This window comes from Pleurodeles waltl, chromosome 5 (assembly GCF_031143425.1).
Source record: "Pleurodeles waltl isolate 20211129_DDA chromosome 5, aPleWal1.hap1.20221129, whole genome shotgun sequence".
Classification (NCBI taxonomy): domain Eukaryota; kingdom Metazoa; phylum Chordata; class Amphibia; order Caudata; family Salamandridae; genus Pleurodeles; species Pleurodeles waltl.
In genome coordinates this window covers 37226394-37243839 of record NC_090444.1, presented here as the reverse complement: position 1 = coordinate 37243839, position 17446 = coordinate 37226394, and the positions used below count along the sequence as shown (strand labels likewise).

Here is a 17446-nt window from a genome sequence, read left to right as displayed (position 1 = left end):
CAGAGGGCATGTTGATGGGCGCGCTCCGCCCGCTTCCAGTGGGAAGACAAAGGTCTTACTTCTATTTAATCGGAGCCCCGAAAGGGCTCTGAAATTGTCTAACGCCTCTAATGCCTAGGGCAGGCCTGTCTCGCCCTCCCTCAAGTATATTAGGACGTCATCTGCGTAGAGTGAGATGATATTTTCAGTTTGTCCTAGCACTATCCCTCTGCCCAAGCCGGCGGAGCGGAACTGGGCAGCCAGGGGCTCAATAGCCAGGGCAAATAATAGAGGGGACAGAGGACATCCCTGTCAAGTGCCTCTGTAAACTGGATATGCCTCCGAGACCGACTTTCCGGTCTTCACTCTCGCAAGGGGGGATGCATATAACAGATCCACCCAGCGTACCCAGTTTGTTCCCAGCCCCATTCAGAGCATCACTGTCCGTAGAAAATCCCATCTTAGGGAGTCAAATGCCTTCTCGAAGTCTATTGCCAGTAGGGTTGCCCCTGGGGGCTTCTGAGTGTGTGGCATGTATAAAATGGAAAACAGGCGCCTCAGATTCAAGAATGTGTTCCATGCTGGAATACATCCATTTTGATCTTGGTGTATCAGATTAGGGATATGTTGAAGGATCCGATTGGCCATAAGTTTACTGAGGATTTTGAAGTCACAATTTAGCATTGACAATGGGCGCAAGTCGGTCACCGAGAGCTCACCTGTGTCTCGCTTAGGCAGGGGGATTACCAGGGCCTCCCTCATAGAGCCGGGAAGCATACCCTGTTGGAATGCCTCTGTGAATGTTTCTAACAGTCTGGGAGCTTGAAGTGAAGAGTACTTTTGTAGAAGTCTATCGGCAGCCCATCGGTACCTGGGGTTTTCCCAGCTGCTAACTGTGATATGGCTTCTTGCACTTCTTCCAGCGACACCGGGCCCCACAGGACATCCCTGTCGCTATCTGTCAGTGTGGATGATGGTAACGGGTGTATGTATGCGCGGACCTGTTCTAATTCGATTGGATCTGGCTGCCTGTATAGAAAGGTATAGTACTCTAGGAAGGCCTCATTAACTTCTTTAGGTGAGTGGCGAATCCTCCCCTTCATGTCACGCACATTTACTATAGGCGCCCCTTCGGTTCCCGGTCTCACCAGCCAGGCCAGCATTCTCCCAGATCTACCCTCTTCTACTAGCACTGAGGCCCAATATCTTTGTGCGCAATGTAATCTTAGCTGTTCTTCAATTCGGGAATGCGAGGACCTTGCCTCTTTTAATCTGTCACTTTCTGTTTCTGTACCATTACTGTTCCTTTCTACTTCATGGATGGTCTTTTCTAGCTCAACCAGCTCCCTTTCTAGTGTGCGCTGGATCCCAGCCGTCTGGCTCATGCAATGGCCTCTCACTGCCACTTTAAGGGTTTCCCATTCTATGCCTCTAGCAGTTGCTAATCTAGCATTAAGGGTGACATGTTCTGCGATATGGGAGCGGATTGACTCTCTGTATGCCGGGCCTCCAGGGCAGACGGACGTAGTCTCCACAATGGAATGGGGGGCCTATCCTCAGTTGCCTTCCATACCAGTAATAAGGGGTTATGATTGGACAGGGTGCGCCCTAGGTATTCCGTGTGAGTTACATTTGTAGCCTGTGCAGAGCATAGGATCCTGTCTATCCTAGTATGTAGGCGATGTAGGCTAGAGTAGTATGAATAGTCCCTGTCCGTCAGATGTTGGGCGTGCCAAGCGTCTGTCAGTCCCCAACTCAGCATCCATTCTCTGGAATGGCTGGTTATTTTATGTGTTATCGCCCCACTTAAGTGGCGGGTGGAGCGGTCCATGTCCACCTCAACCACACTGTTGAAATCTCCTCCGATGAATAATTCCTCACTGTTTCTACGTGTAAGATGTCCAGACAATTGCTGTAAAAAGGGGATTTGGTCCTGATTAGGGGCGTAAATGCTGCATAGGGTAGTTGGGACTCCGTGAAGGAGGCCCCCCACTATCACAAATCTGCCTTCTTGGTCAATATTGGTGGACGTAACCTCAAAAGGAACCCCCGCTCTTATCCATACTAGTACTCCCCTGGCATAGGCTGAATATTTAGTAGCGAAGATTTGACCCCTCCATCTGCGCTTTAATTTATCTATCTTAGTAGCTGTAAGATGGGTTTCTTGCAACAGGCCGACATTTACCCCCCTACGTTTCCAGTACGAGAGCACACGATGTCTCTTAGAGGGTGAACCCAGTCCCCTGACGTTCTAAGTCAAGAATGAATAACTAGCCATGTCGGTATGTGGTGAGCCGCCTTGTTCCCCCCTTCCTTCCCGTGTCTTAGTTCCTCACCCACCTCATTAAGCTTAATGTGAGTAAATCGTAACCCCAGTGACACCATCAATAAACTAAATTGTAAACACCAACGCCCAAACCCCGGGCACCTCTCAAACTATAGGTTGCCCAGTTAACATTGCAACAGTGCAGTAATAATAACAAGTCAGTTTGAGTTCTCGCCATTCTGGTTGAATGGCCGAGAAACCGGTTGAGGGGGTGGCTGCGAGGTCGTCGAGGCCTCTTCAACAATGCATTCTTATCCTCCAGGGGCAGTCAGGAGGACACCTATGCCAGTTCATCTGATGTTTGGGGAGTCACTCTAGGGGCGTCACCGGGGTAGCTGAAGCCTCCTTCTGAAGAGACCGATGCTACGTCCGAGTCTTTTGCACTATTGACCAGCGAGGGCGCACTCCCGCACACCGAGGCCGCCGCATCCAGGCCCTCCATCTTTGCTAACTCTCTCTGGGCCCTAGTTGGCCCCACGGGTAGCCGATCTCTATTGCGCTGTCTCTTCTTTCCTCTTTGGGCGGCTCGTCCAGTCTGTCCGTGTCGGCCCACCATTAGGCCCCTCGACTCCAACCATTCCCATGCTTTCTCTGGCGATTGTAGGAACACCGTTTTGCCATCCAGGACCACTCGTTGTTTGGGCGAGAAGATGAGTGAGTACTGGATCCCCTCCTCGCGGAGGGCTTTTTTCACAGTTAAGAATGAGGCACGTTTCAACTGGACTTCCAAGGTGAAGTCCGGGAATAGCGTCACTGTGCCATTTTCAACTTCAAAGGGTCCAGCTTCTCTGGCTCTACGGAGCAGACAGTCCCTGTCTCTATAATGCATTAACTTCGCCACCACTACCCGTGGTGGCTTCCCTGGTGCCAGAGGTCTCGATGGGACTCGGTGTGCTCTCTCCAGGGAGAAAAAGGCCGTAAGGTGGTCCGCCGCCACAACTGTGCGTAGCCATCCTTCGAGGAATTCTACCATGTCGCAACCCTCCACTCCCTCCGGAAGGCCCACCACCTGAATGTTGTTCCTGCGGTTCCTGCCTTCTGCATCTTCCACGCGGCGTTCGAGGCGGTGTACACTGTCTGTCAGCTGTAGGACTGATGCTGCAAGGTTTTCGTGCTTCGAAGTGAGTTCTGATATTGTTGCCCCTGTAGCTTTCACTCTGTCTGCCAGTTTGGTGTAGTCTGCCCTCAGCAACCCCAGCTCCACTGCTACTTGGTTGATGTCTTGTCGTAAAGTTATTTTTGTGTCTTCAATGGCCCCAAGATCTTCTCCAGGGTTGCCTGAACTGTTGGTTGCGCGAAATCTCCCATGGTCTTTTTCTGTTGTGTGCTTATAGGATTACAATGCAATGTCTTGCTTCTGGTCTTACCCTTGGAAGACATTCAGGACTCGTGTTACTGTGGGCTAGTTGTCGAACAGGGCGGTGACCCACTCACCGACTGGGGATGGGTGTATTCATTCTCCCGTCGGGCCCAGTTTATCTGATCTGCGGACCGTTTGCCAGAATGTGCAAGCCTGGTTCCAGTCAGTGTGTTCAGCAGGTGGGGTCCATATTAGGATATAGATTGCGGTTATTGTCTACATTAATTTCTGGCAGCTCGATACACTACAGTTCTACACGTGGGCTTGCCCCTCCTAGTGTCCGTGGGCCCTCAGTGTGTCCAACACCAACCGAGCCATCCGTATCCCCACTCCGGTTTAAGAGCATCTGGCGACCAACTCCCATCCGAGTTCCGCAAACCGGTCCTCCCTCGATCGCCCTGGCCCAGTTTGTCCTGCCTGTTACCTTTGGGTATTTGAGAGCTGAAGCGGTCTCCCGTTCCGAAGCCGCAATGGAGTAGTCTTTCCTCTAGTATGCTGTCTGTCCCCTCGGATAAGCTTGCGCCGTGTCGGGTAGGGGAACAGCCTTCCAGCCTCCAATTGTCAGGGCCACAGCCAGCCGGTCTCGGACTCGGAGGGGCGGGTCCTCAAGGCCCAGGCCACCAGGGCCTTCCAGCGTCGGGTCCGCATCAGTGCCCGTTCGCGGTGCCCTCCAGCACTCCTCCTCCTCCTGCGGCCCTCATATTGGACCCCGCCAGGGCCTTCCCGGCAGGCTTCCCTCCGCCAGACTCGGCAGTCGGGTCGTCACTCCCCCGGGAGCAACCAGGGGAGTTCCACGTCTCAGCAGCAGCAAGCAGCACGTAGCCTCAGCCTCACCCGGAGTCACTAACTGGCGCCCGGCTCTCCTCACCTCTGCCCAACGCTGCTCGCGCTTCGTAACTCCAGTCCGGCCTAGCCAGGGTCCACACACGCGCTGGGTCTCGGTCGCCTGGATTTGTCTCTGCAGCTCTTCCTCTCAATCCGGTGGTCTCGACGGCCAACCCGGCTCCACAGCTTCAAGATCGCACCCCCGGCTCCAGGGAGGATGTTGATTTTTATTGGACCCCGTCGGGGGCCTTCCCGGCAGGCTTCCCTCCGCCGGCCACGGCAGCCGGTTCGTCGCTCCCAGGGGAGTTCCACGTCTCAGCTGCAGTAAGCAGCACGTAGCCTCAGCCTCACCCTGAGTCACTCGCTGGTGCCCGGCTCTCCTCACCTGTGCCCAACGCTGCTTGCGCTTCGTAACTCTGGTCCAGCCTAGCCCGGGTCCACACACGCGCCGGGTCTCGTCGCCTGGATTCGTCTCTGCAGCTCTTCCTCTCGATCCGGTGGTCTCGACGGCCAACCCGGCTCCGCAGCTTCAAGATCGCACCCCCGGCTCCCGGGAGGATGTTCACAGGATTAATTAAGGTCTCGACGAAGCTCTGAAACGAAGCGTCCGCCATGTTGGCCCGATCAGCCACACCCCTACCCCCTTGGAACATTTGAGGGATAAGTGGAAGATGGACCTTGGCACCCTGAAGGATGACGACTGGAGTCAGGCATGCACATATACCAGAGAAGTTGCAATCCAGGTAAGTTTCTGCCTTATGCAACTGAAAATCCTACACAGAGCCTACTATACTAGAACCTGATTTTTTGCTACGAGACAGACTCCTGATGATTGATGCCTCCGGGGATGTCACATGACAGGCACCTTTGTCCACACGCTCTGGGAGTGCCCGAAGCTGGAGGTATACTGGAAAAGAATGGGCAAAAAGATTTCAGAGATCACAGGAGCTGCAGTGAAACTCACGCTCCAGTTGTTGGGATCTGTGGAGACCAGAACATGGACCAACATGGCTTGCTGTTCTGCGAGTTGGCCCTAATGATGGCCAGCAGAGATATCCTGAAACACTGGGAACACTCACTTTGCCAACCAGGAGGGAATGGGTGAGGGGTTTTGACTGGTGTATGGGGGTGGAGAAATGATTATATCAGGCGTAGGCAACCCACAAAAATATGAGAACATCTGGGGTCCCTGGAGCGAGGTATGAGACCAAGCGGGGTAGGGATCACCAGCGGGAGCTTCTCGTATAGATGGGTGATTGACACCTCAGCTGTAGATCATTTTGAGGGATCCCCAGACATGCTGCGACTGTAGACTGGAAGGAGTCATATTTGTTATGATGTTTTTCAGTCATGCCTCCCCCTCTGTTTTGAAATGTAAAGCAAATGTATACTGTGTCCTCATTCCCTCAAAGTTGGGTGTATTTGGTTTCTTGTTTACACTATGCGAAATTCAATAAAGAGATTTAAAAATCAAAGAAGTAAAAGAATGAGCAGCAGATCAGATAAGCTGTTTCCATTGCTTATTTTTGCATCATTGTTTATTTTGCACTGCAACATTCTATGTTCCTGCAATATGTATTGACTATGTTTATTTTCTTTATTATTATAGAGAAAGAGAGTAGTGATGAAGACGACGAATCAAAGTTCTATAGGAGAGTTCCTGTTTGTGGGACTATCAGAAGACCCCAATCTGCAGATCTTTTTATTTCTGTTATTCTTAGTGATATATATCTTCACTGTCATTGGAAATATTTTCATGATCACAGTCTGTATTTTTGAGCCTCACTTTCATACTCCTATGTACTTTTTCCTAAGTAATCTCTCATTCATTGACATCTGCTACTCTTCAGTGATTGTTCCTAACCTATTGAACCAACTCATTATTTCAAGAAGGATTACCTTCTCCAGATGTGCTGCTCAAATGTACACTTACCTTCTTATGGGGGTTACCGAATCTATGCTCCTGGCAGTTATGGCATACGATCGCTATGTTGCCATCTCATTTCCCTTGCGATATACAGTCATAATAAGCAAATCTGTTTGTGAAATATTTCTTGGTTGTTCCTGGCTATGTGGAAGCGTGTTCGCACTTCTAACTGTTGTTTTTGCATTACAGTTGCCTCTATGTGGCAATAATATAATTGATCATTTCTTTTGTGAAGCAACAGCTTTCGTAAAGATTTCATGTGCAGACACCTCTATCCCACAGATGATGTTTTTTGTTATTGCAGTGTTTGCACTGCTGACCCCAACTCTCATCATTCTCATCTCCTACATTTGCATCATCATCAACATTATGAAAATATCTTCCCCTGAAGGCCGCTACAAAGCTTTTTCTACTTGTGCATCACATCTGACAGTTGTTACTATGGTGTATGGGTCAGCTCTGTTTTTGTGCTTGAAACCAGTGTCTAAAAAGGCAGACAATCGGGATAAAACAGCCTCTTTATTTTACACTGTCATACCTGCAATGCTAAACCCTATGATCTACAGCCTGAGAAACAAAGATGTGAAGCTGGTACTGAAGAAGTTTGTAAGGCAAAATACCCATCATTAATTATTGTACTTTTGAGCTATGCTTTCTGCAAAAATAAAGCAGAAAATGGAGCGAATACATATAGTAAAAAAAAAAAAAAATGGGACACATCTTTATGAATTGAGCCTTTGCATCCGAACATAGATTAATGTACCAGGGACTATGCCAAAAGAGATACCTAGAGCTCACCCAGCCATTATTAAACCCTAAGTTGTGCTCCCTTTCTTGCACCCAGCTTCAGACCTGAACCCCAATTTTTGTGTGATTATTATTCCCTCACAATGGTGTAGACTGTGGCCAGACAACCTTTGGTATGTAATTACAATATTCTAACCAAACCATTTCCTGACAGAAATATTATGCAGTAGTCCAAAGATAAATCTGTGACACTGCATATGATAATATATACATATGTCTAGGTGGATACCACCCATGAAAGATAGTTACAATTTCTGATTCAAATTGTGTACTTTGTGACTCTTCTCTTCCTTTTACAAGAAGGTTGAGGCTCTTATGCCTGAATTTGCAACTGGACAAGCATTAAGCCATTAAGCTCTTAAATACAGCCTACACCCTAGACTCTGTACATGTTCCCTTGTAAGGTTTTACTTTGTTCTCTGGCAGAGACCAGCTACATCCTCCATGATGCAGTCTACACCACTCTAGAAAACAGGAACTTCACTGAGTAGGTGACAGCAGAAGGGTTATCTACCGTTGTAGTGGGGAAGGCATCCTTGTGGCAGGACATGGTGTAATCTGTAAATGCATTAGTGTTGGAGGTGCACACAATGAGGGACCTGCAAATGAAGTGACATAAAGATGGATAAAAAAGATTTTCCAGGACATAGGTGGCAACGTGTCTTTCTGTAGAGACTAACATGATCACATGTTGGTCTCACTGTGCTTGATGGACTTGTCTTTTCTACAATGCATCCTCACCTGTTAAGTGGCCTGTCTGTTCTCAGAAATCCAAAGTAAGATTAGTTAATCACCTACACCCAGTATCTGGACACTGCATTACAACTTCCCACCTCATGTCACAATTTCCCCCGCATAGATTCCCATCTCACAGATCTCACTCACAATTAGTTTTGTCACTGTGGGGATAACTTATAATAATCTTCACACACTCTAACTCTACTGTATACTGTCCGCATTCGAATACATTGGTACCAATAGCTGGAGCAGGACACAAACTAAGCATCATGTTTAAATGAATCCCTAGCCCCCCACACCAGTATGCCACACCGATCAATGTCACCACATACTGGAGAAATGTATGTCAGTGCATAACAAGCCTGAAGATTGACAGTAGTATATCTTTATTAAATATGCTGGAACAAAATGTACTCAACTAATAATTATATTCTAATTGATTAGGACTCTAATGTTCTCATTCGTATTATATCTTCTTTCGCTTTGCAGGCATGAATTGTTTGTTCGTCTGCTGATTGCCACCACCACCTCTTCTGCTCTAACCAGTGTGCCACTATGTAGACTGACCAGGAACAATAGATGCGTGGCAAAGTCTTCAGCAATACCAACTAGAATTTCAATTTCTCTCTTGATTAGTCTCCAAATGGGTAGCATATTATTTCCTACCATAATATAAACCTCATGTTCAGCATGTCTTTAAAATTGTTAATGGATGAACTTACATACCTTGTTTATTTATCACTGTCAGAACCCATTTCAGAGGGCCACAAAGCACTCAGGGGCAACTAGGTCCAACTGTGGGGGTTGAGGACCTTTTACTCCTGATGTCCTGGATACTGCTCAACTGGGCAAGTATCCCTTCTACACTTGATACTCAGTGGTAGCTGTAGTCAATCAGCCAAGGCTCCCTTGGGGGAAATGTGGATACAGGTCAGTGAACATGACACATAACTTATTCTGCAAACAGTATAAACAATGAATAAACATCCAGCCAAAAACATGCTTCTGTTAGAAAAAGTTGTATTTTATTTTTTCCTCTACACATGACAAGAAATGAGATATTCAAATGCAACAACACAAGTCCCCCTGATTTCAGGGCTCTTATAGTTGTCAGGAAATCCTTATTCCACCTTCCTTCATGTAACATGCTCAGTGTTATTACCCATTCACTGGTGGCTGCATCAGGTAATGTAAATTATTAGGCTGTACACAAGAGTTCTCCCTTCTGACCTTTTAATAACTTTGGGCCTAGTTTTAACGGGTTACTCCGTCACAGCAATAACGGTAATCCAGTCTGCTGAAATAGAGTTCCCATTATTTCCTAAGGGATTTATATTTTGGTGGTCAGGATATTCGTCACCGTTGCCACAGAATAATCTCTCCGCCAAAATCTAAATTAGGCTCTTAGTCAAAAGTGTCTGTGGTCCAAGGCTCAACTAGCCCCGTTTTTATCTTACCTGTTCTCCAGCACAGAGGAGTTCAGTGATGCAGCAGGCACCTTCATACACACACCTGAGAATTCGGCTCACTTTGGAGAGGTGGGGTTGCTTGCGGCCCTTGTGGCAGCACCTGGAAGTACAGGCTCTCTCTCTAGAGCAGCACTACTGGAGGTCTATAAGATGCTGTAACAGCTTCTTGCTTGCAAAGAAGCAGTAGGTTGACTTTTTTCAAAGAGGATAGGTATTTTTTACATCAGCTCCTTGCTCGAGTCAGCAAGAATGAGACATTAGATACAATGTGTCTCATGCAGTCCTTTGTATTGACTCAGGCTAGTTCCCTTGCAGCACTGATCCAGCCCACAAGTCATATCTTTAATCTCTCCTTTGGGGGGCAGATGGAATCCTTTGGCAACATTTGTATCTGCAGATGCTCCTGGCACATGGGGTTATTGCAGCATGTGGTGATATTGTCCAGCTGCAGTGCCCCAACTCTGACTGTCAAAAGTGTTGCCACTCCTGGAAATTATATTTTACCAGTGCCCCCCTCTGGCATACTGGATCACTTCAGAGCAGTGACATAGGCATAGCAGGACCTGCATAGTGGGCCCAGTCTACATGGTCCTCCCCTGCCATATGAGGGCTGCCAAAAACAATCCTGCACATAGTTGACAACCTAATAAATGTGCAGGGGCCTCATGGTAGGGCTTCCCACTGAACATTGTACCCTCTAATGCTCTCCTCTTCATCACAGGGCACCCTGGTCTTGATAAGCAGGTGGTCGTTGGTGCCCCAGGCTCCAAGGCAGGTTGTGTTGGTTTCAATGGAAGATATCCCCTCTATCATTAGGTAAACTAGCAGGCCTTGGCTCCCAGTCCTGGGCACTAACAGAAGTCTTGCAGAGCTTTACCTTCTCACACAGCCTGTCTTTATCTATTGTATATCTGCTAGACTTAGCATCATTGCCATGGTCTCCACTAACTTTTTACCACTACTTCCAAGTTGGTTCTGTGTGATGGACTCTGTTTTTGCTGCTTTGTTTGCTCTGGGCACTTTAGCTTTGCTGACCATTGCTAACATGTAAGTGTTCCCTATGTAAATTATATGTGTACATTGGCTTATCCACGATTGGCATATTTGATTTACTAGTAAGTCCCAAGTAAAGTGCACTAGAGGTGCCCAGAGCCTGTATATCAAAGGCTACTAGTGGGCCTGCAGCACTGGTTGTGCCACCCACATTAGTAGCCTGGTAAACATGTCTCGGACCTGCCACTACAGTGACTGTATGTGCAGTTTTAAACTGCCAATTCAACTTGGCAAGGGTACCCACTTGCCAGGCCTAAACCTTCCCTTTTTACACATGTAAGGCACCCCTAAGGTAGGCCTTAGGTAGCCCCATGGGCAGGGTGCAGTATATGTTCAAGGTGGGACATGTACTTGTGTGTTTTACATGTCCTAACAATGAAATACTTCCAAATTCGGTTTTCACTGTTGCAAGGCCTATCTCTCTCATAGGTTAACATGGGGGCTGCCTTTAAATAGTATTAAAGCGCGGATTCCCTTCTGGAGCAGACAGACGTGTGGAGTTTGGGGTCTCTGACCTCACAATTTAAACATACATCTTTTAGCGAAGTTGGTTTTTAGATTGTGTGTTTGAAAATGCCACTTTTAGAAAGTAGACATTTTCTAGCTTAAACCATTCTGTGACTTTGCTTGTTTGTGGATTCCCTGTTTGGGTCAGTTTGACAGTTGGGCTGTTTGCACCTCTCAGTGACACAAAGGGAGCTGGGGTGTAGCCTGCATATCCTGATGGGCCATCTGGGCTGAGGGGCGGAGTGGTCACTTATACCTGAAAGGGCGGTGCCTGCCCTCACACAATGCAGTCTCCAACCCCCTGGTGTGTGTCTGGGGCCTGGCCTTGGCAAGGTAAAACAACAGAGACTTCTCTTTGAAGTAGGCCTACTTCAAAGGCAGAAAGGGATATCTGAAGAGCACCCAAAATCCCTGAAAATCAGATTATTTCTGGAACCAAGAGGAACCTCTGCCAAGGAGAAGAGCTGGCGGAGGAGTACTGACCCTTTGCCTGTGACTGTGCTTTGCTGGGTTGGCCTGCAGTAGCTGCTTCTGCCTGAGAGAGGACAAAGACTGACTTTTGTGTGACTTTCCACTGGTGAAAAATCTCCAAGGGCTTGAACTGAGCTTGCCTCCTGTCATTGAAGTCTCAGGGGGACAACAAAGACTTCTCTCTGCTAGCACTCAGACTTGCTGCTGAGAATCCTGCCTGCCAATTGGTGCCCTAACCTGTCTCTGGGCCCTTGAAAGGTGCAGCTGGTAGATAAGGACAGAAATCCACGCAACAACCGTGCTGCGGGGAAACTTTCGATGCACCACCTGCCTCTCGGCTGCTAAATAAAACTCACCGGCCTTGTGGCTAAAATTGACTCTCCACCTGCATCGCAGCTGGGAGATCGATGCAACGCGGCTGGAGAAATGATGCACAACACCCTTAGCGGCTGCTGTTAACTATGCATACCCCCACGCAGTGTGGTTTCTCGACACTGTGTGACCGGATTCCGACGCAACATCGATGGGGGCTGAAAATCCACGCAAAGCCTGGCTGGACCCGAGGTGCCCATCGGAATCGATGCATCGCTCTCTTGCGGGAGGAAAGAAACGATCATACCGACCCAACTAGAGGAGGAACAATGCACGGTCTTGCTTACGAGTGAGAAATCGATGCATCAATGCCTTTTCCGACGCACACCTGCCCATGCAGCTTTATTTTGACGCTACTGAGGTACTTTTTGTGCAATAACAGATTTCTCATCGTTTTGAAAGGATTACAAAATATTTTTCTTTTTAAAATTCATAACTTGACTTGTGTATTTCGATTTTTGTTGTGTTGGTCATGTTTTGTTTAGATAAATATTACCTATTCTTCTAAACCCGTGCTCTGTCATTTTGTAGAGGGTTCACTGGGTTACTCTGTGTGTTGGTACAGATACTTTTCACATTGCCTCTGAAGTTAAGCCTTCCTGCTTGTGCGAAGCTACCAAGAAGGTGAGCGGGGTTAACTGAGGGTGATTTTCCTTTACCCTGACCAGAGTTTGGGTACTTGCTTGGACAGGGGGTAGCCTGACTGCCAACTAAAGACCCCATTTCAAACAATGTCTCAACACACAATGGCAGTCTTATGTAATTATTGATCTCCACTGGCAGACCATGCAAGAAATGAAAAAAAGAAGGATAGAGGTGGGAGGCATTGTTTTCATGGCCTTCAAGAAAATGGGGAGGCATCTTCTGTGCTCACTGCCCAACTTCACTCCATACATGTAAATAAATGGTGGGGCTGCATACATCAGACACCAACTATATATAATTGTTCTTCTTTATCCCTCTTTTTGCAATGCAGTTCAACAGTAATGTATGAAAGTTCTGTTGTGGCCTACTTAGGCAGGGAAGTGGGGTCATACTCACACATGGGGAAGTCTGACAGTTTGTCAGCTTACAGTTTGACCAATCACCCTCATCCTGGCCCTGTGCTGTTTCAGGAAAAATGCTGTGCCTCTTCCAGGCTTTTTTGTTTGTTCAACAATCAGTGCTAAATGGAACATCCACCTCTGAAAAAGGAATGTAAGTAGCCAGATTTGTTTGTACAGGAGACCAAGTACTGTGGCACAGATGCACTCTTTGGAAAACATGATGTCTCTTTGCAGCCTTGTATTAACAGCCAATCGAAGGATTAAGCTCTCAACCAAAGCAAGTGTTTCTATCTTTTCGTTTATACCTATAAGTGTGAACCTTTCAGACACCTTTTTCAACGGTCCTGTGGCAGATGCAAAAACAGGATTGCTCGGGTCATCATATCGTCTTCTTTGCTGACTAAAGTAAACTAAAGTAGCATTTGTGCCAGGCATTTAACTAGCCCCCTTTTGTCAGTCTTTATGGTCATGATTTTTCCAGTTTCATCCCCTCCTCTTTGAAGGAGATAGCTGGTGATTAGTCTGTACTGCTCAAACATATATTGCAACATGCAATAGGTTGAGTTCAAACATGTTGGCAATTCCTGTATGTGAACTTTAACCAGTATTCTATTAACAAGCTGAATGAACCGCAACGCTCCCAAGCTCTAAAAGAATGACTGAAATGAGTACAGATTCATCTGGAGGTGGCCAGTATGTTGCTGACTATGTTTCCTTTTTGAGAAAGTCCTACACAATTAGTTTGATGCATTGTACCAAACACAGTACTATAGAATATTCATCTTCTGCCATGGCCTTCACTGCTATTGTTCATGACAACAAATCAAATTCTGAGACCCCTGAGTTGAAGCAATGTGGACACATTGCTGTTAAACACTTCCAAGATGTTTGCAGCTTAATGGGATTTCTCCATGATGAATATTGCTATTGTTGCATGCCACTGAACACCCTTTATACTTTCTTCAGTGCTGACCCTGCAAATAGCTGTAGCCTAAAAGCAAACAAAAAAGAGATCCCTTGTGCAGTGATAAACAGTTACAGCCCTCTTCCTTATCCAATTAGAGATTTTTAGAACAAAAGTAGAAATCTTTATTTAGCATGGACTAAGGCCAGAGAGAAGATGCTCCCTCCTTAGACACCTCTTGCAGCCTTGATCTCACTCAACTTTACTGTCTCAGAATATATTTCTAAAAATTTTGTCTAAGTCCACACGTATGCGCTGACTGGTCCCAATCCACTTCTTGTATCCGAACCATGTTCCATTGCGTCAGCCATATTTTTCCACTTTTACCCAGTCTCACATAACAAGATGTGATTGGCGCTTTAATCTTTTAGGTGCTAGTTTGCACTAAAATGCATGAGTCCAGTTCTACTGTATTTTTTTTGCCATTTTGGAATCAAATAATTTAATAAGAATGTGTGTGTATTTTTCCATGTGCTATGTTTTCACTTTATTACTGTTTGTGTGCTGCACAATTACTTTACATATTGTCTCTATGTTCAGCCTGACTGCTTTTAGTGTCAAGCTACACAGGGTTGTGCACAGGTTAATTTAGTGACTGTTTGAGGTTTACACTGCAAGGGAATGTGAGTGTTGCTTAACCAGGGCTCACACCCCAGTTAGCCAACAACCCAATTTTCCACACTCCCCATACACAAGCGTATTCAATTCAAACTTTTCGAGCCCACATACAAAGCATTACACAACATAGGCCTCAGTTATCCCAATATCCGCATACACATCCACCATCCCTCTATACACCTCTGATCAGCCGGACATTCATTAGCACATGTACCCTGCAAACACAATAACCCAACTGGAGTTTATGCCTTCACTCACATCCCCCCAAAGCCTGCAACAACCTGTCACAGTACACCACACCACAGCCTCCTCATCACCTTGTGAATTCTGCAAAAAGCCTAAGTACTGGCTCTTTGAGCAATCTCACATTGGGAGTCCACAGCCTACTTACCTGTGAAGTTCCCTCATACTCCCACAGGTGAATAGTGCACTATACAAATAGACATGAATACCATAACCTAATATAACCTAACCTAACCTAACTTAATCTAACCTAACCTAACCTAACCTAACCTAACATAATATAACAACTCTCCCACACTTCTCAATAGAGAATTGTTGGACCTGACAGCCTTAGGGTGGTCACCCCTAACTTTTTGCCTTCCTCACTCCACTTTTTAGATGCTGTTTTTGCTGGTTTTAAGACTGTGCACACTTTACCTCTGATAACCAGTGCTAAAGTGCATATGCTCTCTCCCTTTAAACATGATAACATTGGATCATACACAATTGGACTATTTAATTAATGTATAAGTCCCTAGTAGAGTGCACTGTATGTGCCCAGGGCCTGTAGAATAAATGCTACTAGTGGGCCTGCAGCATTGGTTGTACCACCCACTTAAGTGTGTCTCAGGCCTGCCCTTGCAAGGCCTTTGTGTGCAGTTTCACTGCCAATTCGACTTGGCATTTAAAAGTACTTGCTAACCCTAAAACTCCCCTTTTTCTACACATAAGTCCCCTCTAAGGTATGCCCTAGGTAACCCATAGGTCAGGGTGCTGTGTAGGCAAAAGGCAGGGCATGTACATGTGTAGTTTACATGTCCTAGTAGTGTAAAACTCCTAAATTCGTTTTTGCACTGCTGTGAGGCCTGCTCCTTTCATAGGCTAACATTGGGGATGCCCTCATATATTGTTTGAGTGGTAGCTGCTGATCGGAAAGGAGTAGGAAGGTCATAGTTAGTATGGAAAGAATGGTGATAACAATCCTACTGACTGGTGAAGTTGGATTTAATATTACTATTTTAGAAATGTCACTTTTAGAAAGTGAGCATTTCTCTGCACTTAAGTACTTCTGTGCCTTTCAGTCCACATCTGGCTGGGTTTAGTTGACAGCTACCTTGTATATTCACTCAGGCACACCCCAAACAAAGGATGCTCAGCCTCACTTGCATACATCTGCATTTTGAATGGGTCTCCCCAGGCCCGGGAGGGTGGAGGGCCTGACACTTGCATGTCAAAAGACAGTAGCCTGCCCTCACACAAAGGACTGCCACACCTTAGGCACTTCTAAACCACTCTTTGAAGTCTCCCCTTCTTCAAAGGCACATTTAGGTATTTAGACAGGGCATCTGCGCCTACCGACTCAGACACTTCCTGGAGAAGAAACTTTAACCAGAACCTGCATCCTGCCAAGAAGAACTGCCTGGCTGCCCAAAGGACTCATCTGACTGCTTTCTGAGAAGGGCTGCTGCCTTGCTGTTGTCCTGCTGCCTTGCTGCTCTCTGGCTGTGGTGAAGAAGTGCTCTCCAAGGGCTTGGATTGAGTGTGCCTCCTGTTCCCTGATTTGTCAGGACCAAAAAGACTTCATCTCTACAAGAAAGACTCCTTGTGCAGCGAAATTCGCTGCACAGACTGCCAGAAACAATGCACAGCCTGCACCGCAGTGAAAAATTCATGCACGCCAAACCTGAACAATGCAGCCTGACTTCGCATCGAGAAGCTCGACGCAGCGCCAGCATAGCAACTGGAAATTTGACGCACGTCCCACCGGATCAATGCACAGCCGAGCCGGGATGATGCAGCCCACCATCCAGAGAGGAATCGACGCAGCACCTGCCATGCAACAGAAAATTCAACGCAACGCCCACCAAATTGACGCAACCCCTGTGATTTTGTCCTGCCAGTGCAGGAAATCAACACATCGTCCCCGGGGCATCTGAAAACCCTGCAACCTGAATAGGATCCACGACCGAGCGACAGAAATCGATGCACAGCCGTCCCTGCGTGGAAACTAAACAATGCATCACCATGTGCGGCCCGAGAAATCGACACACACCGCTTTGTTTTTTTACATCTCCTCCTCTGTGGTTCTTTGTGGAGATTTTGCACGCAAACCAGGTACTTTGTGCTTGAAAGATACTCTGTTTGCTTTTAAAAGACATAAGATACTTTATATCACTTTTACAGTGATATCTCAACATTTACTTATTGCATTTTAATTGTTTTGACCTGCATCTTATCAGATAAATATTGTATATTTTTCTAAACACTGTGTGGTGTATTTTTGTGGTGCTATATTGTGTTATTGTGTGATTTATTGCACAAATACTTTACACATTGCCTTTAAAGTTAAGCCTGACTGCTCAGTGCCAAGCTACCAGAGGGTGGGCACAGGATAATTTATATTTTCTGTGACTTACCCTGACTAGAGTGAGAGTCCTTGCTTGGACAGAGGGTAACCTGACTGCCAACCTAAGACCCCACTTCTATCAAGAATCATTGGGGAAAAGGTATAAAGGCCTAATATATTTTGGGGGAGGTCACAAAGACTGATTTCTTTGGGGAAATGCAAGATCGAGAGTTTCTGACTTCAGACATGGGTACTTTCTAAAGTTATGCACTGATAGCACACATTATAGCATAAACAATGTTTTTTTTTTTAAACTAAAGCGAGTGCTTGTGATTAGCCAGATTGTCTTAGGGCTAAGTCAATCTTTTCAGGTGTGCCCTTCAGTTTGCGGGTTGATAGCATAACCCACTCAATA

The 17446-nt window shown here is 46.6% G+C and overlaps 1 protein-coding gene across 1 annotated transcript; it reads left to right on the top strand.

Annotated features, from left to right (window-relative positions):
* Positions 1 to 5161: 5161 nt before the first annotated feature.
* On the top strand, positions 5162 to 7047 carry LOC138296957 (olfactory receptor 2K2-like). The gene is made up of 2 exons (XM_069236473.1): positions 5162 to 5233; positions 6100 to 7047. The coding sequence occupies exons 1-2, from the start codon at positions 5162 to 5164 to the stop codon at positions 7045 to 7047; spliced, it is 1020 nt and encodes a 339-aa protein (XP_069092574.1).
* Positions 7048 to 17446: the final 10399 nt, after the last annotated feature.